Source organism: Pangasianodon hypophthalmus, chromosome 21, assembly GCF_027358585.1.
Source record: "Pangasianodon hypophthalmus isolate fPanHyp1 chromosome 21, fPanHyp1.pri, whole genome shotgun sequence".
NCBI classification, from domain to species: Eukaryota; Metazoa; Chordata; class Actinopteri; order Siluriformes; family Pangasiidae; genus Pangasianodon; species Pangasianodon hypophthalmus.
In genome coordinates, this window is record NC_069730.1 from 8652996 (window position 1) to 8680566 (window position 27571).

At 39.3% G+C, this 27571-nt stretch overlaps 1 protein-coding gene across 2 annotated transcripts; it reads left to right on the forward strand.

Moving 5' to 3' along the window:
• Positions 1–471: 471 nt before the first annotated feature.
• Positions 472–26517, forward strand: slco5a1a (solute carrier organic anion transporter family member 5A1a). Of its 2 annotated transcripts, none has more exons than XM_026941189.3 (10): positions 472–1915; positions 11273–11710; positions 12282–12414; positions 14874–15076; positions 15382–15546; positions 15669–15867; positions 21714–21873; positions 22290–22525; positions 22740–22804; positions 23403–26515. In XM_026941189.3, exons 1-10 carry the CDS (start codon positions 1489–1491, stop codon positions 23855–23857), a joined length of 2481 nt encoding a protein of 826 aa, XP_026796990.1. In that variant the 5' UTR covers positions 472–1488; the 3' UTR covers positions 23858–26515. The 2 variants fall into 2 exon arrangements, with proteins under 2 accessions (XP_026796990.1, XP_034170671.1); XM_034314780.2 differs by lacking the exon at positions 472–1915 and adding an exon at positions 2464–2625 and having other exon boundaries at positions 23403–26517.
• Positions 26518–27571: the final 1054 nt, after the last annotated feature.

Genomic DNA, 27571 nt, shown 5'->3' on the forward strand with positions numbered 1-27571 from the left:
TAAAACCCGGGGTTACTAGCCAAAAACAGGTTGAGAACGCCTGAGTTAGAATCTGTGTGTGAAATCTCTGGGGACAATTTTTACATATCACCAAATGAATGCATTTGCTTGTGTGTGTGTGAGTGAGTGAGAAAATGGGAGACGCATTTATTATTCCTTTGAGGTCAGGCCTGAGTATCAAAGAGTATTTAATTGTTGTGGAAACCTGAAAGTGGATCTGCTGGTGCTGGGTAATTTTAATGTGTGCCTCACGCTTTAACAAAAATGAGTTAGCATATCGCATGTTGATGAGCTAGCATATTGCAGGTTGTTTTTCTTCTATTGTATTTTGTTCTATTTGGAATGAAATGAAATTATGTTACTATTTTGCAATGGACTGAAACACAAAGTGAGCTGGGGCAGTAAACAGCGAGGTCGGTTTTTTCCAAGCCTGCCCCTGCCCCTGCTCCTGAAGGTGTTAATTGCTGAATTGATTCATAACAATTAAAACAATTATTTCTGGTAGTTTTAGCCTACAGTCTGGAAACTGTATTGATATGCGTTTGATATGAATAATAGTGTCATTAAAAATCACCCTGGCTAGAACCATATCGACCAGTGGACCTTTGTGTTAACGTAGACATAGCGATATGTTTTGATACCAATGGCTTTCCACATAATTGACTGAACGCCGCAGTGAGTCCGCGTCTCCCGCGAGCGATGCTCCGTAAACAGCAATTCCTGCGACCCCTGCTTACCAAGGACACAGCACAAGAAGACACATCTTCTTTATTTTGGTGTCTATAAAACTGTTCATCATGCGATTTTAAAATGGATCCGTGCGTGCTGAGGAGAAAATACGTTCATCGCTAGTGCACGAGGTGCCGTTTGTGTTGTTTTGTCGGGACGTTTGCAGTGAGCTCACTGGAAGCATGCTAACTGCGCTAAACTGCTGCGCCGTGGGCTTGCAGTACTCCTGCTTTTAAACACATCCGTTAGGATTTTAGATTATGTTTATTGGGCACTGAGAGGTGAATGTGATGTTAACTGTCACATGCATGTTTAATCAGTTCTACGTTTTGCTTTGCTTGAAGTATAGCCTCCTGGATGAGGGAATGCTTTGTGTTGGGATAATCTGAGTTTTCTTGCCTCTATAAAGGCATCTGGCTAGATCTAAAGCTATTATATTAGTCTGTGCCATAGTGGCAACCTGTGCTAATATGAAATGCAAACGTTTGAGGAATTTATTAAATATAGCTAGTCTGTGGCCACAATGATTATTGCTGAGGAAGACAGCATCGCTGCCAAAGCACTGTCCTTCACCAGCTGCTTTCCACCCCGGGGTTCTGGCTCGACAGCAAACGCAGGCGACTGCACCATGCTAAGCTACCGAAGAAAAACAGTGCTATATGGCGAATATTCTCAGTGAGGTCAAACCGCATCTGGCCGTGAGGAACTGCTACCGAAACACACTAAACAATCCTAAAAATCGCACCCTCCTGCTTCAGAATGGCCTCCTGGGATCGTGAGGATCCCAGCGCTTGTGTCACACCTTCGCCTTGTGTGTGTGAGGACTCTGTCCAGGCGCAGAAGTCGAAAAGCCTCCCTACGCTCAACGAAAGACAAGTTTTGGAGACAGATAGGCCTGAAAATCCCCCTCAAGAAGATAAAACATTCGCCTCAGCGGCGGATGGCAGCTCCCTCTCCAAAACCGAGGAGTCTCCTAACTCGGGCAGCGCGGAGGCGGCCGGTGCGGCGGGGAGGAGGCGCCGTATCGCAGCGCTGCTGCCCTCACAGCTGGCCCGCGTGTCCCTCAGGCGCTACCTGCGCGTGCTCTTCTCCGACTCGCGCTGCTTCTTGTTTTACATGTGTTACCTCACGTTCATCCAGTCGCTCATGGTGTCCGGCTACCTCAGCAGCGTCATCACCACTATAGGTAAAGAGTGTGTTTACACCCTCTCTCCTTTCTTTAACTTCCCTTCTATTCCTTGCTTTATGTCTCTTGCAATTTAAATCAAACTTTATTGAATGATTTAAAAAATTCATTACATCGAGGTATCAGAAAACCTACACCATTGACATGAACATGTTTTTAAAGGTCAGAATACACATATTTACACAGATATTTACACTTACACTTGGGTGTTCATTGTCCTTTTGTCTGTAGTTCACTTATAATCTGTTTGAAAACAACCTCAGCAAAAATACGGCAATGTAGTAGCCACCAGGGGCGTCGTAAGTGGGGGGAAAGGGTGGCTGAGTACACAGGGCCGTGGTATGTGAGGGGCCCTCGAAGATCCTGAAATTATTATTATTTCAGTGGTGAAACTGCGCGTATACCGCGGCTGCGCTACTCACCTGTTTGACCAGCTCCGGCTCACGCCTGCCTCCCACGAGCGCAGTATACGCGCAGTGTGCACGATTTGATTGGTTGTCCAGGAGCGACTCCAAACGCTGATTGGCTGTGAGGGAGAGTGGCGTCAGCTTAGTGAAGCAGTCATCTGAGTGCGGTGATTTTTCGAGTCGCGACGCGCACAATGTCCAAACAAAAATTGGGATACCAGAAAAGAAAAGAGAGGGAGGAGAAGAAAAAGAAACAAAGTGAGGGAAAACAACTCCTCACAAATTTCTTTCCAAAGCGAGCAGGTGAGCACAAATGTGCGTGTTAAATGTTCTTATGTCACTCGAAGTAGCACGTGAAGCGTTCGAGCTTGAGACTAAACTTTAGAGATAAAATGTTAGCAAATATGGAAAACAGTATGTAAACAGTGTGTTTGTACTGTTAAATAGTTTGAAAGGATTGAAATGTTATGGAACATTTCAAAACATAATGTCTCTGTTAATAAAACACACAGTTCAAATTAAATATTGTTATATTGTCATTTTCATCTCTAAGGGGATGGCTGAGGTGCTCTGTTTACATAGAATAGAAATAATATATCATTTTATATTATACTATACGTTTACATGCCATACATCTTTTTTAATGCTGTCGGTTTAAATATTACATCAGTCATTTGCCAGAGATTACTCTACCAGTGAGTGATATTTGTATAGTTATTCGCTAATATTTGAAAAATAATAATATCGATACCAATAAATAGTATAATGGATCATGGATCATGGGCTGATGGGAAAGGGGCCCCCACACACTGTCTTTGCATAGGGGCCAGGATTCTGTGCTACGCCCCAGAAGGAGCCACTCATTTCTCCTTCCGTTACCTTTTGCTTCTGTAAACTCCACCTGTCTGCCTCAGCCACCAACTTCTGTCCTTAATTTTCATTTCTTCATCTGTCCCTTCGTGCTCTCATGTAGTCTGCTGTGGTCTTAGCATTGATATCTCACTGCACTCTAAAGCGCTGAGACGGCAGAAACTCACTCATTAGATATCAAGCTTCCTGGAAGTCAAAGGTTTTTCCTAACCTGGTAAAGCATGAACATTTAGAAAATGTTCAGGTTTGAAAACATATGGATATTCTGTTATCAAAGTAATGCAGACTTGAGACACTAAGGATCTAACCCCATTATCTTTATACATTCCCTTTTTTCTGCACTAATTAGCTTCCCTAGTATCACACATATCCCTGTATATCACATTTAATGATTACTGCTTGTTATACCTTAATGCTCAGACTGTTTTGAACAGTTTGAAGTTCCCTAATGCTGATATCTGACAGTCTTTTGGATTAGGCTCCTCAGTCCGGTGCACAAACAAATTTATTGTGTAGCAGTAATAACTAAGGTGATATAATTTCTCCATATACAAACTCTTTTATTTGTAATGGTAAAAAGCAAAAGCCTTCAAGAGGTAATTTAATCAAGCACAGCTTATCTGTGTCTTGTTTATATATTCATTAGTGGATATTTTATTTGCTACTATTAGTCTGCTTATTTGCTATAAAATAGGCTACTAGCACATGAACTAATGTGCATATAGCCTACAGTCAGGAAAAAGACAAAAGCAACTGGCACCATGGCTCAGTTTAACCAAAAGCCTGGCATGATGAAGCAATAGTTCTGCAAATTACTGTGACAAGCCAAACTATAGCGAACACCAGTAAAGAGAAACTAAAATATGAACAGTATTAAGATGTTTATGGCACTAGATCTCTTTGATCCTTTTCTTTTCAGTTCTCTACATGTGCTTGTAATTGTACCTTCATGGTTTCTTAATGCAAAAGGTATGAATGCAAATGTATGCAGTCCCTATGAAAGCCCTTCAGTATTACAGCAGCTGAGTCTGAAGCAACAGTTATCTTTATTATTGTTTTTATTATTTCATCCTCAGCACCTGCTCTATCCTAGTCAGAGATGGGTCCAGGGAGCACCCTGGTGGAGTAAGGAATTTCATGTGGTAAAACATGAATGGGTAGTTGGCAATAGAAAGAAGTGCATTTTAATCAGTATTTTGTCAACCATGACACTGTAACAACCCTAATGCATACACACACATTTGCACACTCATTTACATTAGGGGCATGACATGACACCCCCATGGTCAGAACATATGAGAGAACATGCATTATGTGGACATCTGACCATTACACCCATATGTGCTTGCTCAACATCCCATTCCAGAATTGGTCCCCCATTTGCTGTTATAATAACCACTCTTCAGGGAAGGCTTTCCACTACATTTTGGAACATATCAACCTTGGCAAACCATGTCTTTATGGACCTCGCTTTGTGCACAGGGGTATTGTCATTCTGCACCTGGTTTGGGCTCGGCCCACATATGGCTGTGATGGGCAGGTGTCCACATACTTTTGGCCATATAATGTATTAAACATTTTGACATGCTCTGGCTGTTTTATTTGAATGTGCTTTATTAAGGCTTAATGAGTCAGCACGTCTTTACTTCTATTCCAAGAAATTTCAATCTTTCTTGAAAAACATGCAGTTTAAACATTGCAGTACATGTGCGGTAAAATGGATGCAGTACAACTGCAATATAAAAGCTGTAATACTACTGCAGTAATACTGCATTTATACTGCATCCATTTTCATGCACATTTACTGCAATAATATTGTAGCTGTACTGTGTTGTACAATTTGCTGCACTTGTACTGCAGTAGTACTGCGTCCATTTTACTGCACTCCTGTCATTCAGTAGTACTGTATTTGTATTGCATGAATTTTGCTGCACATATACTGCAGTGTTTTTTGCAGTATATTTTGCTGTGTATTTTAATACTGCAGTAAAAGTGCAGTTGTTCTGTGTCCATGTTAGTGTGTAAATTTACATTTACAAGAGCTTCTGATAATGTTCATGTCAAACATTACCCTGCTGCAAGAGGCCGCTGCCATTAGGGAATACCGTTGCTATGAAGGGGTGTACTTGGTCTGCAACAATGTTTAGGTAGGTGGTATGTGTCAAAGTAACATCCACATGAATGCCAGAACCCAAGGTTTCCCAGCAGAACATTGCCCAGAGCACCACACTTCCTCCACCAGCTTGTCTTCTTCCCATAGTGCATCCTGGTGCCATCTCTTCCCCAGGTAAGAGATGCACACGCACCCAGCCGTTGACATGATGTAAAAGAAAACGTGATTCATCAGACCAGGCCACCTTCTTCCATTGTTCCTTGGTCCAGTTCTGATGCTCATGTGCATGTGTAGGTGCTTTCTGCAGTGGACAGGGGTCAGCATGGGTACTCTGACCGCTGCCCCATACGCAACAAGCCGCTGACACGTTTCTGTCATAGCCAGCATGAACTTTTTCAGCAATTTGTGCTGCAGTAGCTCTTCTATGGGATCAGACCAGACGGACTAGCCTTCACTCCCCACACGCATCAGTGAGCCTTGGGCTAACCACTGCATACCGGGAATACCCCAGAAGATCTGCCATGGCTGATTGGTGTATTTTTAAGTTCAGACAGATTCATCGGCACAGATATACAACATGGATACAAGCATGGATAACTAGAAACTTTCTTCTCCTAAATCCTGATAAAACTGAAGTATTGTTCTTGAGTATTAAGTCTGCTCATGATAAGTCCACCAGTTTACTATCGTTATTGTTCTGTCAATCCAACAGCTACAGTTAAGGACCTTGATGTCTGTTTACTATTTGATTCTACTATAAATAGCTTTTGTGAAATTGCATATTATTATATGAGAAACATAAGAAATATTTTCTCACAACATGATGCTGAGAAGCTAGTACATGGTTTTATAACCTCCAAATTGGACTATTGTAATGTAGTAATAATAGATGTAGTCATAGATGTAGTAATAGACAAAGTTAGTGTTATTTCACCTCTCCATTACAGTATGTTGCAGTTGAAATTAGATAATGAATACAACACAAAATGCAGATGGTACACAGATACAGTTGAGCTCAAAAGTTTATATCCCCCTTTCAGAGTCTGCAAAATGTTTATTATTTTACCAAAATAAGAGGGATCATACAAAATGCGTGTTATTGTTTATTTAGTGCTGACCTGAATAAGATATTTCACATAAAAGATGTTTACATATAGTCCACAAGAGAAAATAATAGTTGAATTTATAAAAATGACCCCGTTCAAAAGTTTACATCCCCTTGATTCTTAATACTGTGTTGTTACCTGAATGATCCACAGCTGTGAAAACTTTTTGAATTTGAAGATCAGGGTAAATTTAACTTATTTTGTCTTCTGGAAAACATGTAACTATCTTCTGTAGCCTCTGAAGGGCAGTACTAAATGAAAAAATACGATATTTAGGCAAAATAAGAAAAATGTACACATCTCCATTCTGTTCAAAAGTTTTCACCCCCTGGCTCTTAATGCATGGTTTTTCCTTCTGGAGCATCTGTCAGCGTTTGAACCTTCTGTATTAGTTGCATATGAGTCCCTCAGTTGTCCTCAGTGTGAAAAGATGGATCTCAAAATCATACAGTCATTGTTGGAAAGGGTTCAAATACACAAAAAATGCTGGAAAACCAAAGAATTTGTGGGACATCTTTTATGTGAAATGTTAAACATCTTTTATGTGAAATATCTTATTCAGGTCAGCACTAAATAAACAATAACACGCATTTTGTATGATCCCACTTATTTTGGTAAAATAATTAACATTTTGCAGATTCTGAAAGGGGGATGTAAACTTTTGAGCTCAACTGTATATTGCTTTAATCTAAGGGTATATCCAAATCCGGACTTTTTTTTTGGACTTCATATTGTTAACAGCAACAGATTCCAAATGCAAATGCCACACTTGTTATCATCTTTACACCATTTCTTTGCTTACTTGCAAGTGATATAATGAGGGAATTACACACACCTGGCCATGGAACAGCAACAACCAGTTGTCCAATGGGCTATTTGCACTCAAGGCTATGACACATTTCAGTTTTGAAATTTTAGTTCTCACGTTTCCGGTAGCATTGTTTACATTCATCAGTACTATTTATTCCCTCATAATCAATCAAAATGAGTGCCTGCTGTTATGCATTTAAGACCGAATATGTCAAAGACAACTAAAGAAATATAATGATTGTGTCCCACATCGTATTCAAAATTTAACAGATTTAAGCTTCCACAGCTGTAAAGAGTGCTCTCAGAAGACTATGGTGAGCAAACCTACGTTGTGACTATTTCACCATTTACACCCATTAGGAAGTTCTGTAGAAGACATTTCACACCAGATCAGCTAGTTGAACCACAACCACTGAGGGCTGGATAAAGCAGGCAAAAAGCACAGTGCCGTGACTTTTTTGAATGGAATAGCTAAAGTATTCAAACACCATGGCCCAGAGTCCGAGAAAGAAAGACACTGGGTAATAACCTACCAAGAAAATTGTACCGTATTATTATTATTATCATTATCATTATCATTATTAAATTAGTAAACATACTTTTCCATGCTGAAAACATGACTAATGTGTTAACAGTATTTACCTTTGCAGCATTTGTGTGATTGTGGTTTTTTTAAAAAAAAAAAAAAAAAAAGACAGACTGACATGATAAATTGTCAAAGAAAATTACATGTAATAATTTAGCGTATGTATCTAGAAACTAATATCATGGGCAGTATCCAGTTTCAACTGAAGACACTCCATTAGCACCAGCACAAGCTACTTTGCTGTGAACTGTGCGGGCTCACATTAGCTTAGGTGTTCGATTCAGTTAACAGGTATTTTATTACCTTCACATTTGTGCATTTATGATGAAGCATACAGTGTGAAGAATTTCTCCAGCTTGCTAGAAAGGCCTTTTTTAAACGGACATTTATCTTTAATGGTTCTTGCAGACCCACACTGTAAATATTGTAACAACAATTGTAATGAACCATCATGAATATAATGCGGAAGTGTTTGTCCATATTACCTTTGGTCCCTTAAAAAATGTGCTGTATTTCCTACACTATTCACCTGATTTGGATGTAAATACTCTCAAATTAAAGCTGAACGTCTGCACTTTGCAAGTCACAGTCATTATTTAATTTCAATTCATGTAATATGGTAGACAGCTAAAATAACTATAACTTTGGCAATGTACCAATATGCAATGCACCTTTTGCTTGTAGTTCAGCACTCATCTTTTTGGGTAAGAGTCTACCAACTTAGCACTTCTTGATTTGCCAATTTTATTTCACCCTTCTTTGCAAAAAGAAAGGGTGAAGTTTTTCTTTATATTCAGCTGTCTAACAGAGAGGTTTTGTGCCAAAATAGATTGGTATTTGGAGCCATCCCTGATTCCCTCTATCTTGACTAGAAACCTAGTCCCAGCTGAAGAGAAGCAGCCGCATAGTATAAATAGCATAGCATGAGGCTACCACCAGTATTCTTCACTGTGGTGTTTTTTTCGGTGATAAGTTGTCTTGTTTCTGTGCCAAACATATCTTTTATAATTATAGCCAAAATGTTCCACCTTGGTGTCATCAGGCCATGACATATTTTGCCACATGGTTTAGGGTGATTTTGGATGTTTTTGTTTTTTCATGAGAAAGATCATCTGTCTAGCAACCCTACCCCAGAGCCCTGACATGTGAATAATAAAAGTGTTTGACGTCACATGCAGAGAGTGACCAGTAGTTGCCAGATATTCCTGCAGTTCCTTTAATGGTGCTGTGGGTCTTTTGGCAGCCTCGCTGATAAGTTTTTGCCTTGTCCTTTCATCAATTTTGGAGGAACATCCTGTTCTTGGTAATGACACTGTGGTGCCCTGTTTTATCCACTTGTTGGTGATGGGTTTCACGGTGTTCCTAATGATCTAATTTTTTGGAAATTCTTTTGTACCCCTCATCTGATTGATACCTTTTGACAATGACTCTGTACATGATTTGTAAGCTCTTGTACCATGGCTTCAGCAGTCGGGTAAAACCAAGGAGATGTTTATGGCATTTGACAGACGCCCTTATCCAGAGCAACTTACAATTATCTCATTTATACAACTGAGCAGTTGAGGTTTAAGGGCCTTGCTCAAGGGCCCAGCAGTGGCAGCGTGGTGGTGCTGGGATTTGAACTCTCAACCTTCCAATCAGAAGTCCAACATTTTAACCACTGAGCTACCGCTTCCCATGTCAAGGGGCCTTATAAACAAAAGCCAAAATGTTTAGAATTCTAGTTAATTAAATGTGTTATTATTATTAAAATTTGAGTATAAGGCTATTTTAATAGAATGGCTTAACTGGTGTTAATTTTAAATGGACTAATGATGGAAATAACTTCACTTTCAGATATGTTATAAGAAGAGCATGGACATGCTGCAAGTTATTCATTTCTAAACTGTGGGTATTTTTGTCCTTAAGTGTGTCAAATGTTGTTCAGGCCTTGAAGGTGGGCCCCAGAAGGTGCAGAGGCCATATGCAGCTGAATATATTTCAGCCTTTAGAAGCACACATTGTGGTATTGGTTAAAATTTAATCTTTCTGAAGGTTATTACTGCCGAAGAGTTTAAGAGGCTTCAGCCACTTAAATACTCCTGGGCAGGATGATTCAAAATCTTGTATTGACAAATTTTATATGATCACAGTATGAATACATGTCTGTAATAATCTTAAGACCACTACAGATATTTTTATGATATGTTTACCAAACCAAAGCAATGAACAAAAAATCTGCCACACAGGAGCAGCAGACGGCCCAAAATGAAAAGAGATTTAGATGTGCCATGCTGGCAGAGTTGTTTCTATTATAAAATGGGCTCTACAAACCTGCGGTATCTGATTTGTGTCCATTGATGTTCATATGTGGCTGCCCATTCTCAAACACATGAAAGTGAAACCGATCTCTAACTCCCACACCATGACAGAGCTGCTCTATGCATCAAAATATTGCCAGACTGGTCTTTTCTTTTTCACATTTGCCCACTGACTTCATGTAGATGTAGGGAATAATGAATACCTACAATTGGGTCCAATTTTTTTCAGATTTTTGGGTCCAATTTTGTAAACTCTGTACACCACAACAACAAATGAAGCAATCAAAATGTGATTGAAGTGTAATCAAGTGTGTCTTTCAGCTTTAATTCAAGGAGTTTAACAAAAATATTGCATTAACTGTTTAGGAATTACAGCCATTTTTTACATGGTCCCTCCATTTTCACAGGCTCAAAAGTAATTGGACGATTGACTGATAAGCAGTTTCATGGCTAGGGTTGGTCTGATTTCTCGTTATTTCGTGGCAAAGGAGATAACATTAAGGAGATAAAAGGTCTAGAGTTGATTCCACGTATTGGATTTGCATTTGATAGCTGTTCATGGGAACTCTCAATATGCAGTCCAAAGAGGTGTCGATGCAAGTGAAGGAGGCCATCATTAGACTGAAAAAACAAAGGCCACATCTGGCCATGAAACTGCTTATCAGTCAAATGTCCAGTTAGTTTTGAGCCTGTGAAAATGGAGGGACTATGTAAAAAATGGCTGTAATTCCTAAACAGTTAATGCAGTATTTTTGTTAAACCCCTTGAATAAAAGGTGAAAGTCTACACTTCAATCACATATTGATTGCCTCATTTCAAATCCATTGTGGTGGTGTACAGAGGCAAAATTACGAAAACTGTGTTACTGTCCGAAAACTTAAGGACCCCACTTTACATAGTGATTTCAGGATAGTATTCAAATGCTGGTGCCTCAAATGGTTAACCAAGTATTCTAATACTCATGCACATTCCTACGTCAAATTTGCAGTAGAGTGTAGGGTAGGAAAACCTTCACAATGTGCAGGGCAGTGATTCGCAGGTTAGAATGAAAATCTGCAGCCACACTGGCACTTTGCAGATTGTTTTGGACACCCTTACACTGCAGTGGGGTTCAGAGCTGTGTCAGATAATTACTGAAATGTGTGTGTTTCTGTGTTTATTACAGAAAAGCGCTACAGTCTGCGTAGTTCAGAATCTGGTCTGCTGGTCAGCTGTTTTGACATAGGCAGTCTCCTCATTGTTGTCTTCATCAGCTACTTTGGTGGACGGGGTCGGAGACCACGCTGGCTTGCCATAGGGGGAATGGTCATTGCTGTGGGCGCTGCACTTTTTTCCCTCCCTCACTTCATCTCTCCACCTTATCAGCTGGAGCAGCTGAACACTACAGGACGGGGGGAGGGGCTCTGCACCATTACCAATAGCAGTAGGAGGGAGGGACTGGAGGCGTGTCCACGGGACCAAGAAGACAGTGAGCATGCTTTGTATGTGGCACTGTTTATTTGCGCTCAGATTCTGATTGGCATGGGGTCCACACCCATTTATACCCTTGGACCCACCTACCTGGATGATAATGTGAAAAAGGAGAATGCTTCGCTTTACTTGGGTGAGTAACACGGAGCTGTCTTAACTGTTTTTGTTTGCTGAATTCCTTTTTGATTTCCTTTAATATGGGTTATGATTTGCTGAAATTAATGATGGAATGCGGAATCACTTTTGCATCTGATCATGTATATCACTGATCAGGAAATGTTGCTGATGAAAAGAAAATGTCCACACTATTGAGTGCTTTATTTTAAGCATGATTGTGGTATTTGGAATTGACATCTTGATCTTTGTTTATTTGTTGCAAACTGGATTACATACTTGCAACTTTAACTCTCTGTCAACAAGAACATAAGGTGCACTGATGCCTTTTGGCAAATCATATAGTACATAGTAATACTAAGAAGTCTTTTGTTTCAATTTGCAGTGGAATTTAAACTGAAAATCCAGTGTAATATAGTAAAATAGTAAAATCAAGAAATCACTTACAACATTGACCAGTCATATTAATAAGTACAGCAGTTATTCTTCTGACATTGCAAAGGGAAGTATCAGCAATGTAGTAGAATAAATGTGTGTGTGTGTGTGTGTGTGTGTGTGTGTGCGCGTATGGGTATGTCTGGGTGTGTAAGCAATCATGTATGTAATGGGAGCTCTAGGTCCAGCTGCTGGCTACCTGCTGGGTGGAGTTCTGATTGGGTTTTACGTGGACCCAAACACTGCTGTGAACGTTGACCAGAATGACCCACGTTTTGTAGGAAACTGGTGAGAGGCACACATGGACTCTCTTAAGGCACATTCACACCTGTTAGTCTGGTTGCTGAATCTGAATCAGAGCTAAATTAACAGTTTTGGGGTTTTTTTGCTCTTTGGTTTGTTTTCTTAGTGCACATAATTAAACGAGAAATACAACAACAGAAAAAACGAAACAAACCTTTGCCAAGCACATGTAGAAATCATAAAAATCACATGAGCACTGAGAACACGGAACCGCACTCAATATTTACTAGATTATTACAGACATGTCTAGTGTAAAACATTATGTGCATCACATCCAATGTTTATTTTCTATTTTTGTTCGGCAGTCCAGATGTCCAAAACACTCATTTCTTCAGCACTTAGCTCTGTACTTTGTGTTAGTTTGAGCCTTGCGGCTCCTTTTAACAGCTCATATCTAGAGAAAAATGTCATCAAAACACACGGCATGTTTAGTTCACTTCCAGTATTTGGTTGATTCAGAATCGAATTACATTTTCACTGCAATCGAACCGTGTTAGAGTTCGACTGGCACCATATTGAGATCAGCTCACTGAGATGGTCTTGGACCGGTTGTTTTGGTCCACACCTGAGTGCGGTTACTGTGTTCTCACCTGCACAAATAAACCACTAAACAACAAATGACTAGTCGTACAGTGCCCTCTGGAATTATTGGCAGACTTCATTAAAATGAGCAAAAATGATTGTATAAACAGTACATTCAATAATTAAAATTTTCCAATCAAGTAGGAGAAACTGTTTATGTTTTTTCGAACAAAAATACATTCTCATTAAACTACTATTAATGTCGATGTACTATTTGTGTTGACAAACCTGCACAAACCAGGTAATGGATATAGAAAAAAAACATAAGCAGTTAAATATAGCATTAAGCACAATTAGGGACATAACAAAAAGTTTCACATGGCTGAAAGAGTAGGAAATTGGACAGGAATTGCACCCATAAGCACACCATCAGCATGGTTGGCAATCAAAGGGGGTCTAAATAAATACCTTATAAAATATGGCAGTGGATCATTAATGCTTTGGGGCTGTTTTCTTGCTGGTGGTTCAGGGGCTCTTGAAGTCATTGTTGCCTCTGCCAGGACGTTCAGACTTGGCCATAGATAGAGCTTTTAACAAGATTATGAGCCAAACATACTTCCTAGTCAACACAGAAATGTCTCTTGCTTTTATATTACATCGTGTTACATCTGACAGCAAAGTTCAGAAATCAGTATCTGCTTTCTCAATCAGAATTTTCTATCCCCTGAGTTTTTTCGGGCTTAAAGGAAAGTGCTTACGTTTAAAAGTGGTGGTCTGTTGAAAAAAAAAACCCTCAGAAAACTGATGTACATGTCTCTGAATACAAGTAACTTTCCCCACATAAATACTGATATAACTTTTGGACTTAAATTGACTTTAACTGATAACTTAGATTAATAATCACTGAACAGCATTGAACACGGCTATATATATATATATATATATATATATATATATATATATATATATATATATATATATATATATATATATATTAATTTTTGCTCATTTTCATGAAGGATGCCAATAATTCTGGAGGGCACTGTACATGCACTCTATCTTACATACTCATTTTTCTTAGTAGGATTTAACCTATGCGTGGTAAACTTGAAATGCAAAACTTGCAAAAGTGCCCATTTGCCATATCTTTTCCTATATCTGTGCACAAAGATGGTGCCAAAATGAAATGAAATAACGAGTGCAACATTAGTGTCAAAGATTAAAAAAAAAATCTAAATCATCACTTTGTCATTTAATTTTCATCAGTATTTTGTGGCCATAATTAAAATGGCCACAACAGTTCGTTCTGGTCCACTACTTTGATTGGACAAGTGGGGTTCCAAGAGTGCTGACATTTAGTAAGATGGCACTGGTACAATTCACTGTGAACACTGAGAGCATTGCATTTTCATTTTGGCACTCATTATATTGCAGAAAATGAAAATTCATCAAGAAAAAGGAAAAGCCAAAATGTACTTTGGATTTTCTTTTTACCGTTAGTGTTTCAGTTTTAATTATGACGACAAAATACCTATGATAAAGCAAATGAAATGACAAATTGATGTTTTTTTATTTTTATTTTTTTTGACACTACTGTTGCATGCCTACATGAAAAATTAAATGCAGATGTCATTATTTCATTTTATTTCATTTCAATTTGGCACCGTCTTTGCATGTAGGTATGGGAAAAGAAATAGCATTTCTTCTCTCTTTCTTGACGTCACTGTCTCTCTGTCATTGTAAAGCCTGGGTTTTAGAACCTGAGACCTATCTCTCTGTTACTTTCTTTCTGTGGTGATGGGTTCTCATTCATAACATGATCTCTCTGTCTCTCTGTCTTTCTCCAGTGGCTTCCTACTGTTATGACCTATCTCTATCTTCCTTGCTGTCTCTTTCTCTACTCCCCAATATCTTTGTCTCAGGTGGAGTGGGTTTCTTTTCTGTGCTGTGGCCATGCTGCTAGTGATATTCCCCATGTTTGCCTTTCCAAAGAAGCTTCCCCCTCGCCACAAGAAGAGCAGCAGGAAGAAAAAGCGTGTGGGGGACCTGGCAAGTGATGATGAGGTGATGAAGGAGAAGAGCCAAGCCGTCTCTTCCTCCATTGGCTTTGGAAAAGACATCAAAGGTAAACCCTCAGCCTCTAGCACCTAGCAGACAGTGCTGTGTCTAGCAGCACCTAGCAGACGGAGCTGTGTAAAGTGTTGTATATGTATGTATTGGATGTTTCTTTTTGTCACTAGAGGGTAGTATGTACTGAGGGATGGTTCTGATGTCTCACATCAGGTTTTTAATTATCAGAGTAGGTCATAGGTCAAAGACATTTGTTGTTTGAGTTTTGATTTTTTTTTTTACGATGATCTCTCTATAATTCAATATTTATTTCTTGTTGTCCTCTTTTCTGTCTCTTTATCTCTTTATTTATCCCTCTAGATTTGCCCAAGGCAGCCTTGCGTATCTTGAGCAATGTGACATTTTTGTTTGTGAGTTTGTCATACACAGCAGAGTGTGCCATCGTTACAGCCTTCATCACTTTCATTCCTAAGTTCATTGAATCTCAGTTTGGGGTTCCAGCATCCAGTGCCAGTATCTACACAGGTGATTGACCTCACACACATACACACACATACACACACACAGTGTTGTGTCTGTGCTGTAAGTTTTTATCTTGTCGTGTTTATTTTTCTACCCCCCCCCCCCCAACCCCTCCCCGTTTTAAGGTTTGGTAATTGTGCCAAGTGCTGGTGTTGGGATAGTGCTGGGAGGTTATATTATTAAGAAGCTGAAGTTGGGAGCAAGAGAGTCAGCCAAACTGGCCATGATCTGTAGTGGAGTGTCTCTGCTCTGTTTCTCCACACTTTTCATTGTTGGCTGTGAGAGCATTAATCTAGGAGGAATCAACATACCCTACACTACTGGGTAAGAATATTACATACTTACAACCAATTACTCAAATATTTTTCTGCGTGGTATAGTTCTATTGGACCATATTACATATCCTACTCAAAAGAAAATGGGAGAGCATATGTTCTGACAAAAGAATATATAATAACCTGGGTAGGAATATTCATCGTTGGCAGTCTCAGCGTTTTTGCCCCTTGTTCTCCAAACTTGAAGCTTGTTTGTTTGCAGACAGTATCATTATTATTGGTGTTTTTGACAGCCAATTCACAATCCTTTGGGGAAAAAAAAGGAAATCCCTGCCCTTGTCATGGCTTACAAATGTTAAAATGTATTCTTGTCTCTACCTCCACAAATATAAACCTATTTTGTTAATTTCTCATAAATATCCTGACAAAAACTGGGAAAGAGTCTCTGCACTGCAACAAAACGTTAACAAAATTACGAAAACTGTGTCACAGTCCAAATACCCGACTGCATTTTATTGATTTTTGTAGTGAAAATTACCAACACATCCTCACCAGCAAACAATTTTTTAAAAAAAAATTCTGCAAATGTTAATTTGTATATAATTTGTAATAATCCTATTCTTAACAGGTGGCATGGTGTTCTTTTAATCAAATGCTGCTCCTTTCTTTCTTCAAACATACCATTGGTGATAATGGCCAGAGAGGTCAAATTTTTATTATTCAGTCCACAGAGCACATGTTTCCAAAATGCCTCTAGCTTATCTGGATGTAGTTTTGCTTCAGACATCAACTTTTGTGATGAGATCCCAGGTAAAGTTTCCTTCTGATGATACTTCCATGTAGATCATGTTTGTGCAAGCAATGCTGCAACAGTAGAATGGTGCACCACTACTCAGATAGAACTACGTGTGAAGTTTTCTTGGTCTTCCAGATTTTGCCTTAACTCCCACAGTTTCCCATAACTGACATTACTTAATGCCATTTCAGACAGTGGAAATTGCAAGCTGGAAACATTTTGTTGATTTGATTTTTTTATAGCCTTTCCCTGCTTTGTAGGCATCAGTTAGATTCATTTCAGATCCTCAGTCAGCTGCTTAGAGGAGCCCATGGTTCTTTAGTATTAGCAGAAGGTTTGAAGAGTCAGAGAATTTATTAGGCTCTGGAATTGTCATCAGCAGATGATGACTAATGACTATTCTTGACCTGCCTAATGAGTCCTAACGAGTCAGTTATGGCCTGATGAGTTAATTAAGTTCTTAGACTTTACAACTAGAAGAGTATCCAAACATTTGCACATGCCAATTTTTCTTTTTTTATTATTTTTCATTAAATATAAAGTAACTGTGCATTAACATTTGAAGAAAAATGTTAGTTTTTAAATTGTTTTCTGCAGAGGTTGTGTTTCCTTCTTTTCAGTTTACTGTAATTTGACAAAGTTGGCAGCCATTGTACATTGTTGTATGAACAACCAGCACTATGGGGCCCTAGGTGAGATCTTGAAATCAAACAAATTTGAGCTCTGCCCAGCAAAATCTGTCCCATCCTTATACTGGCTGAGTTACAAGTACTTTAATAGCATACTTTAATAGAGTTTGTATAAAACATTTAGTCCAAACAGATTTAGCGCAAATTCGAATGTGTATTCTCTGAATCACATAAATAAGCAAAATGTATAACTTGAATATATGCATTAATGCTACACCAATCAGCCATAACATTAAAACCACCTGTTGAGGCATGGACTCCACAAGACCTCTGAAGGTGTGCTGTGGTATCTGGCACCAAGTCATTAGCAGCAGATCCTTTAAGTTCTGTAAGTTGTGCGGTGGGGCCTCCATGGATCGGACTTGTTTGTCCAGCACATCCCACAGATTCTCTATTGGATTGAGATCTGGGGAATTTGGAGATCAACAGCTTGAACTCTTTGTCATGTTCTTCAAACCATTCCTGAACAATTTCTGCAGTGTGGCAGGACATACTATCCTGATGAAAGAGGCCACTTCCATTATGGTATACCATTGCCAAGAAGGGGTGTACTGGTGTACCTTGGCCTGCAGCAATGTTTAGGTAGGTGTTACTTGTCAAAGTAACATCCACATGAATGCCAGGACCCAAGGTTTCCCAGCAGAGCATTGCCCAGAGCATCACACTGTAGTACACACAGATGCACACACATCTGGCCATCCAAATAATGTGAAAGAAAATGTGATTCATCAGACCAGGCCACTTTCTTCCATCGCTCCATGATCCATTTCGGATGCTCATGTGCCCATTGTAGGCGCTTTCAATGATGGACAGGGCTGACCCTGTCAGGGCTGACCCATGGGCCCGTGTGTTCTGACACCTTTCAATCATAGCCAGCATTAACCTTTTCAACAATTTGTGCTACAGTAGCTTTTCTTTGGGATTGGACCAGACAGGCTAGCCTTCGCTCCCCACATTCATCAGTGAGCCTTGGGCGCCCATGACCCTGTCGCTGGTTCACCAGTTGTCCTGACCTGCCGTTTTGGAGATGCTAAGACCCAGTGGTTTAGCCATCACAACTTGGCTCTTGTCAAAGTTGCTCAGATCCTTACGCTTGCCCATTTTTCCTGCTACCAACACATCAACTTTGAGAACTGACCGTTTACTTGCTGCCTAATATATCCCATTCCTTGACAGATGCCACTGTAATGACATAATCAATATTATTCACTTTACATGTCATTGGTTTTAATGTTATGGCTGATCAGGGTATATACAGATTTACCAGTTTACTACTAGATAGGTGGAGCCTTTTCTTATGGGGGCATTTAAAGAATTCAAAGAAAAGTGTCAGACCACAAGGGCAGTTTCCTCGCCATGTTTCAATAGCAAAGTCATCACCTTGTGACTGAGACCCCACATAGATAGTCTGTTAAATCTTAAATAGATCTCTGCTATTGCAAGGTCATCCTCTGGGCGTTCTCTTCAACCATAGTGAGGGTTGGTAGTCCTCCACTCAGTCGTAGAATCATGATTACATACATAACCTTCCTTTCAATATTCTTATTTTCCAGACGGCCAGGGCAGATTCTTCTGAATTAGTGAAGACTGTATATCCAGTCGCCACAATTATTTGTAACATGTTGTGATAGTGCTCCTGCCCAGAGTGTAGCAGACAGCTGTCTTAAATTGTGCTGATATTATACATTATTGAGGATGAACTCACTCAAAGTAATTATACTCTTCTCTATTGAGAATTAAATCAGTTCTGACATTGCTTTCAGTCAAGCATAAAAACTAGTCAGGCTGCTGATATTGTTCACTGCTTTGTAAAAGAATCGCTCAAGGTACCAATATAGTTTTTTATTGCTCTTCATGCTGTACTCAAAGGATGAGAATCACTCAAACTTACTAGGTAGCACATGGGGTGTGATAAAACATGGGGTGCGATAACTAACTGCAAGCTTGACTGCAAGCTTCATTGTGCCTAGTTGCAAATATATGCAAGTGACACTCCTGCAACAGATACAGTCATAGTGCACATCAAATTCTATTTATTGGGAGAAGAATCTCCTCCATTGCTTTGAAGTTGCTCAGGATGTAAATTTTCCCAGTCACATTTTGGATATTGTGTGCTCAGTTCACCTCTGGCATTGATCATGGTATCTAATGGTGTCATAAGGGTTGTAATTTTTGATTCCTTCCTTCTCTTTCACACAGAAATCTAACACATAAAACTACTTCATCATAGTAATAATAATAATAATAATAATAATAATAATAATACTCTAGAGTGCCTTTCAGGGTACCCAAGGACACTGTACATATAGGACATAAAACCATGTGATAATTGTTTATAGTAAAAAATATTAAGTTTAAAGGTGAAAGAATAAAACAGTAATAAAAAAAACAGAGAAGACATTTTTATTAGTTTATTATCTTTATTGTTTTTATAGACATAGATCAGATTGCAGACTAAAATGTAGAGGGCAACAATAAGACGTTGTTATTGGGTGGTCAGAAAAGGTGGGTTTTTAGTTGAGTTATATCAGAACCTTTCAGAAACTTAAACATTAACCTTCAACCTTTAATGAACACTTGAATGGTTTACAGTCCCTGAGACTACCACTTCATCCCCAATCACCCTGGTCAGTTGCTACAATAATATTCTTTCTACTACCATAAATCAGCTTGCTCCCCTCAGAATATGTAATTTCACTTTGACTCATACTGCCCCTTGGTTTACTCCTGAGCACTGCTATGAAAACTAATAGTTGCCAAATGGAACACCTCAATAGGTAGACGAGCCTGCCTACAATGATCATGTTCTGCAGTAAAATGAGCCACATAAGAAAGACAAGACTGACTACTACACCACTGTCATCAGTAAGATTTCTGATTTTTTTAAATGACAAAATATCTATCTGCAGTTTCAGCAATCTTCCATCCTTGCAAACAAGCCTCTTTCACCTCTCTCTCTGTTTAATGGGCATTTCTTTACTTTTAGAGAGAGAGTTCTGTTACAAAGCTGATCAAGGCATCCTGAGCTACCACTTGCCATCTGGATCCAGTGCCTTCTCCAGTGGTCTTCAATCAAATCCACAAAGGGCTGGTGTGGCTGCAGACTTTCATTCCAACCAAACAAAAGCGACACCTAATTTCACTTGTTTAATCAGTTCACCTTAGCCTCCAATCACCTATCAAGTGTGCCTCCAATTTGGCTGTAATGAAAACCTGCAACCCGCAGCCCTTTGTGGATAAGATTGAAAACCCTTGGCCTACTCCTTTAGTTTTCTTTTAATGCTTCTCTGGCTCTGTTCCCACCAACCTGAAACTGGCTACAATTACTCAGGTTCTTAAAAAGCCAGGGACTCCAAGGAGCTCAGTAACTACAGACCCATCTCCATTGGCCCTTTCTGGGCAATCTACCTGTGCATGCTGTTTGCACGTGCTGTTTGACCTGTTTGAGGAGTCTCTGGGTTTAGGTCAATCCATACTACTGAAACAGCACTTGTCAATTTTACAAATAACTTGTTTGTTGCAGCTACGTGTGCATTGGTGAAAATACTGGTTCTGATGGACCTGACTGCTGCTTTTGATATAGTATCTCATTACATATTCTTGTTGGCCTTACAAGTTATATCTTCTACTTGCTCTGCTCTTATATCTCTTATCTCTATTTTACCTGATGTACTATATGGCCAAATGTATGTGCACACATGACCATCACACCCATATGTAGGCCTTCCCCAAACTGTTGCCACAGAGTTGGAAGCACAGAATTGTCTAGAATGTCTTTGTATGCTGTAGCATTAAAAATTTAACTAAGATACCCAAACCTGTTCCAGCATGACAATGCACATGTGCAGAAAGCGAGGTCCATATAGACATGGTTTGTCAAGGTTGATGTGGAAGAACTTGAGGGGGCTGCACAGAGCCCTGACCTCAACCCCACTGAACACGTTTGGGATGAACTGGAACGCTGACTGTGTGTCAGGCCTCCTTGCCCAGCATCAGTTCCAAAGTTCACTAATGTTCTTGTGGCTAAATGGGCACAAATCCCACAAATGAGGTGGAGGCCTCATCACAACAGAACAGCTTTCTTCTATTTTCTTGAAATCAGTGACATAGTGATAGTGGATTGTGGATTGTGTATCTGTGCCACAAATATACACAGGTACAGTCCAAATCCATGAGAAAATGAGAACTTTTAAAGATCCAAAATTAAAACACAAACTACCTTGTGGGTTTGTTGAGAGAGGGCACAATAACCAACTTGGGAATGTCAAGGCTTTTCAGATCCCATTGCATGCTTCTTGAGCTTTACAAATAACTCTGTTTCTCTTAGTTCTATTTCAGCATATGCTAAATTAGTGTCTTCAAAATGTCCCAGTGTTAAGGCTTGATCTCTTTTTTTGTCTCTCTTTGCAGGCCCACATTGACTCTGTCCCATCGGAACCTAACAGGGGGCTGCAATGTTAACTGTGGTTGCCGGATCCATGAGTATGCTCCAGTGTGTGGTTCTGATGGAATTACGTACTTTAACCCCTGTCTGGCTGGCTGCAGTGGTGTCTCCAATGACAGCTCAGGAGTGAGGGCACATAATCTGTCTCTCTAAATGAGTGTTGAATTTTGCAGAGCAAGTGAACTCATATTAACCCTTCAAATCAAACAACTTTACCAAGTCATGTTTTTCTTAACTGAATGAGTGTTTCTGTAGTCAATATTACGGAAACGCTTTAAACCCTGGAATGTAGTAGTTGTCTTATTTCACTATAACTTTAATGTTCAAATTATGCAAAGTTATTACTGAATCAAAATCCAAAGTGAATGACTTTTCACTGTGGAACTGAATAGTGCAGAACTCAATGTCTCATTTAGCTATACAGAATTTCAGCTCAAAACTGAGTGAACTTCTCTAATTGTATTAAAGATATCTGAAACCTATTTCTCTTTTCTCTGCATCTACATTGTGTGCATATGTGTGTTATGTATGGTTTTTTCCAGATCAGGAATTATTCAGACTGTGCTTGTGTACAAAGCAGACAGGTAATCACTCCATCTGGAGGGAATCACGAGTTGCAAGTGGTCATTGTGAAAACGTATCTGAACGAGAATGGCTATGCGCTCGCCGGCAAGTGTGAGCGCACCTGTGGAACGCTCATAACCTTCCTCATCTTCCTCTTCATTGTCACCCTGATAACTGCCTGTGCACAGCCTTCAGCCATCATAGTCACTCTGAGGTGTGTTTCTCTCTCACCTCTCTCTGTCTGTCTCTCTAAGTTGATGGCAATTTTTCAACAGAAAATGTTTTTTGATATCACAGTTTAAATATATTTGTTTCAATGCCTAGTAGGCATAATATTTCCAGTAGGCATAACAGTAATTGTTATAAGTGTACAAACTTCAGAAAATGAAAAATAGTATTTACGTTTACAGTTCTTTGTCTCCATGTAGGTCTGTGGAAGAGCAGGAGAGACCATTTGCTTTGGGAATGCAGTTTGTTCTTCTTAGAACACTCGGTATGACAGAAATACATTTCAAATTTAAAGCATATAGACAGTTCTCATAAAAGCTAACCTGTAAACTGTCTGTGTGACAGCCTGGGAAAACCCTTCACATGGTCAAATTTACCACTGTTTGATAACTGGCTCTTGTCATGATGTTATGTTTATAGGCAGACAGGCAAGGCAAGGTTAGAAAGTAGCCTAAATAGAAATAGTTTTGGTAAAGTATATTTAGGTTTTCTTATCATAGAGATGTCACAGTATATTTTTGACAGAGAAACCTGATTTTTTCATTATTTTTGGCCAGAATTTCTCCACATAGACATCCAGCAATTTTCCCAGGCTGACACACACTGTCTCCTGGAGTATGATGTTATCTTTTCGAACAAGTATGTTGTAAACCTATGAAGTAACAATTCACATCTGGGTACCTTACTGGACTGACAAACAGTAATTTTCTTGTACTGTCAAAGCTTGGATTTCAAAGATTGGAAACTGAACATTGAAATTCCAATGATAAAAAATAGATCAGTGGTTACAATAGGTTTAAATGGAAAGACCATGCCTTAATATAAAACAAATGATCATATTTGGATTTCCTGTCTTTCTCCAGCCTATATCCCTACTCCAATATATTTTGGCGCAGTGATTGACACCACCTGTATGCTCTGGCAGCAGGACTGTGGTGTTCATGGATCCTGTTGGGAGTATGATGTGACGTCACTTCGGTTTGTCTACTTTGGCTTGGCAGCCAGCCTCAAGTTTCTGGGCTTCTTCTTCATCTTCCTCACATGGTATTCACTGAAACGGCGTGATGAGCAAGCACACATGCATGCGCACCCTGTATCCCCACTGGACACAGTGAGCCAGTTGATGTGTCATGCAGGGTGGCAAAAAGGTCATGCTCGCACGCGCTCCTGCCCTGTCTTCCTGCCCCGCCCCCACGAACACTGCCATGCTGCTGTAGTGGCAACTGGACATGCCCTAAGCCGTGGCAACAGTTGCCCCAGCAATGGCCTGAAAGCAATAACCCTGCCCATCAGGTCTCTGGAGAAAGTGGTGATATGAGAGATTAGTGCAGATAGACACACACACATACACAAACTCACACACACATTTACACACCCAAATGCATAGACAGGGCATACCTGAAGATCAAGTGGAGTCTCCAGCTCCCCTATGTCCTCAGAGCCACTGCTGGTGCCTTTTTTCCCTCCTGAAATACACTACAATCAACACAGTTTGTAAAGTATTGGACTTAATACCTCACTGGAATTGGTAATACCTCTCTCATTCTTACACATTTACAGAGACTCTTTCTCCTCCACATGGTCTGCACCATTTCCTTTTAGTCACACACACTACACAATATGACCAGTACCACTTCGTTATACATACACATTACACATTAAAAATTGTTTCTGAAGGGCCAGTACTGAACCTTTTGTCAATCTTGTGCATAGACACACAAGTCTGATTCCACACACATGTTCACCATCCTATTCTGTTTTTTTTCTGACAGTAGTGTGAAGAGAGCCTAAAGTGATGCTGTAGGTATTCACACACTTGTCTATCATTCCACTGATTGCCCACTTGCTTGGTTGCTTGACTGATTAGTTAGTGATTTAATTCAACAGTATTGGGTATCGTACCATGTAGAAAGGAGGAATGGATATGGAATTCAAGCTGAATCCTGCATTATGCAAACTTTTCTCTCCTTCCTACACTGAGATCAGTTAAACCCAACAGGAAAATGCCACACTTTCACATTCAGTGAGTGCTTCAAAATGCAAATGTGAAACTGTATTACTTATATTGTCACTGTTCCTCTGTACTGAGGAACTATGTGTCTGTTACACTGGATTAAAGTAACTCATGGGAAATAATATAAGTATTCCAAGGGTTTAACTGGGTGTTTTGATGTCCAAATTAAAGATATTTTTAATAAAAACACAACATAATGTTGTTGTCATTTTTTAAAAGCTTTAATTGGTGTAGGTGCTGCAGAGATGGTAACTCGAGTTAGTGGCTCAGACTTAAGTCGAACCTAACTAACCCGTGAGTAGACTCTTGATTGACTACAGCATAGATAGAAACTTGAGCAAATATTAGGACTGTCCAAAGACTTATACAGCTTTGCATGTCAATTTAATGACTGTTGCACACAATCATTTATTGCAATGGTATTCTTGTTCAGCTGACAGTGATGTTAGGTTCGGTACAGTTTCAAACAGTGAGCCTTTGGTTACAAAATCTGTGCATGACCAAAGTGATAAAGGACAACTTTAAATTGGCATATAAAAAAACCACCCAGAAAAGTTGGTTAATATGAGGTACCAAGAATGCTAGCTTGCTGTTCCAAGAGCTAGAAATCATTATACTGTTTGTTTTAGTAAATGACTTCAACAATGATTTTCATGTTATAGCTTTGCTTGCAAATATGCTCCATAATCCAACTGTCTTTTTTTTCTTCTTCATAAACCAATGTAATTTTAGTTTTCACTTTTCTGCTCAGATGCACAGGCATCTAAGTGAGCTTAATTGTTATTTTAATCTTTTCAATAAATGCATGAAAGTGAGTAAGAGAGAGGAAAGTGTATAGAATCAGTGTGTACAGTTTCTGACTAAATAAGAGTAGAACTGTGTGCACTGAAATTGGACAGTTGAAGATTAGAAAAATCACCTGGTCTTTTTCCACTTTTGTCTTCAACTGTCCAATTTCGGTGAGTCTGTGCCCATGATAGCCTCAGATTCTTGTTCTTAGCTGACAGGAGTGGAAACTAATGTGGTCTTCTGCTGTTGTAGCTCATTCAGCTCAAGGTTTGATGTTTTGTGCATTCTAGGATGCTTTTCTGCTCACCACAGTTGTAAATTTTGCTTGTTTGAGGTACTACAGACTTCCTGTCAGTTCAAACCAGTCTGGTCATTCTTCTCTGATCTCTGTCATCAACAAGATGTTTCAGCCTGCAGAGCCTCTGTACACAGGATGTTTTTTTATTGTTTTTGCACGATTGCGTGTAAACTCTAGAGACTGCTTTGTGTGAAATTCCCAGGAGATCAGCAGTTTATGAAATACTCAAACCAGCCCCTCTGGTACCAACAACTGTGCCACAGTTAAAATCACAGAGATCACACTTTTTGCTCATTCTGATGTTTGTTGTGAACACTAACTGAAGCTCTTGACCTGTATCTGCATGATTTTATGCATTGTTCTGCTGCCACATGACTGGCTGATTAGATAACTGCATGAATGTGCAGGTGTACATAATAAAGTGGACGGTGAGTGTATACAGTGTATAGTATATACGGGGAAGGCAGAGGGCGAAGTAGTTCCTATCCTGCACCATAAACATATATTATTGATCCACCCATCTCTACTAGTTACCTAGTTACCTTTTTTAGCCTGTTAGCCTGTCTAGCCTGTCCTTGCAAACTTGCAAAATGTACTTTTAAGCTGTGGCTTTAGAATAATATCAGATTTTTGTAATTGAAGTAGAAAGATGCAAAAACATGCATTTGTCCATATAATAAGTAAGCTAAATACACTCACTTTCATCCATCAAAGTTGGGAAAGCAGGTTGTGTGTTAGGGTTGGTGCAACGACTTTGTTCATTTCAATTCAACATGGCTGCACTCTGGGTAAATGTATGTGAAGTTTGCAAGAATTAGTACTTAAATTCTTAAAATGCTTACTATTGAGGATGAAATTCAGAGAAAAAAATTGGACCTTTTTGGAGAATTTTTTTTTTGCCTCAGGTCAGCGGTCTGTGAGTCTACATATGCCATTGAAAATATTATATTATATTATATTATATTATATTATATTATATTATATTATATTATATTATATTAGTATAATACCATTATACTAAATATTATAAAAAATAATGTTATATGATAGTCTATACACTAATGTCATATTCTGACTTATGATTTTCAAACTTATGTTTTCACAATTTGAATAATCATAAAATTCTTCGGTAGTCATGCAGATAGCCTGTGTTTACTATCCAGTGTCATACAATGCACAGCGTTAAGAGAGACTTGCAGACTGAGGGTGATATCCTTCCATCCATTTTCCATACCGCTTATCCTACACAGGGTCGCAGGGGAGCCTGGAGCCTATCCCAGGGAACTCGGGGCACAAGGCAGGGGACACCCTGGACAGAGTGCCAACCCATCACAGGACACAATAACACACACATTACAGGCAATTTGGAAATGCTGATCAGCCTACAACGCATGTCTTTGGACTTGGAGAGGAAACCGGACTACCTTTAGGAAACCCCCGAAGTACGGGGAGAACATGCAAACTCTGCACACACTGCAAACGTGCTAACTGCTAAGACACCGTGCCCCCTGAGGGTGATAGTCAGTTTTATAATGTTACTGATAAAATTACAATATACAAAAAATATCATACAAAAACATTATTTTTTCATAATGAATAAATAATATGTTCTAAACAGATAAAAATACCCATGAGTCTGCCCATACTACAGCAAACCAGTGGGACTCTGTTGAAGGAGATGACAGCTTCTGTTTTGCATGGTGCAAGTTCCTGAATCACTGAATTCAGCTGAGCCATTTCTGCTGCCAGGTTCATACTGCAAGAAAGTGGAGTCAAGCTAACTTAGCAAGCTTATTGTGGTTTTTTTTTGGTGGTTGTTGTAGATGGAGGTTATGCCATGATGCTTGCATTATAAATTAATTAAATTGTAATTCAGTGAAAAACTCTTTTTAACACCTGAACTGTTCGTTTGGTGAATGGTGAGATATGTG

Bases quoted from the DNA above. Each gene is read 5' to 3' on its own strand.
- slco5a1a (XM_026941189.3), top strand. From the start codon at position 1,489: ATGGCCTCCTGGGATCGTGAGGATCCCAGCGCTTGTGTCACACCTTCG. The intron at 11,711-12,281 runs GTGAGTAACACG...TGGGTGTGTAAG, and splicing joins GAATGCTTCGCTTTACTTGG to CAATCATGTATGTAATGGGA. The intron at 15,077-15,381 runs GTAAACCCTCAG...TTATCCCTCTAG, and splicing joins CTTTGGAAAAGACATCAAAG to ATTTGCCCAAGGCAGCCTTG.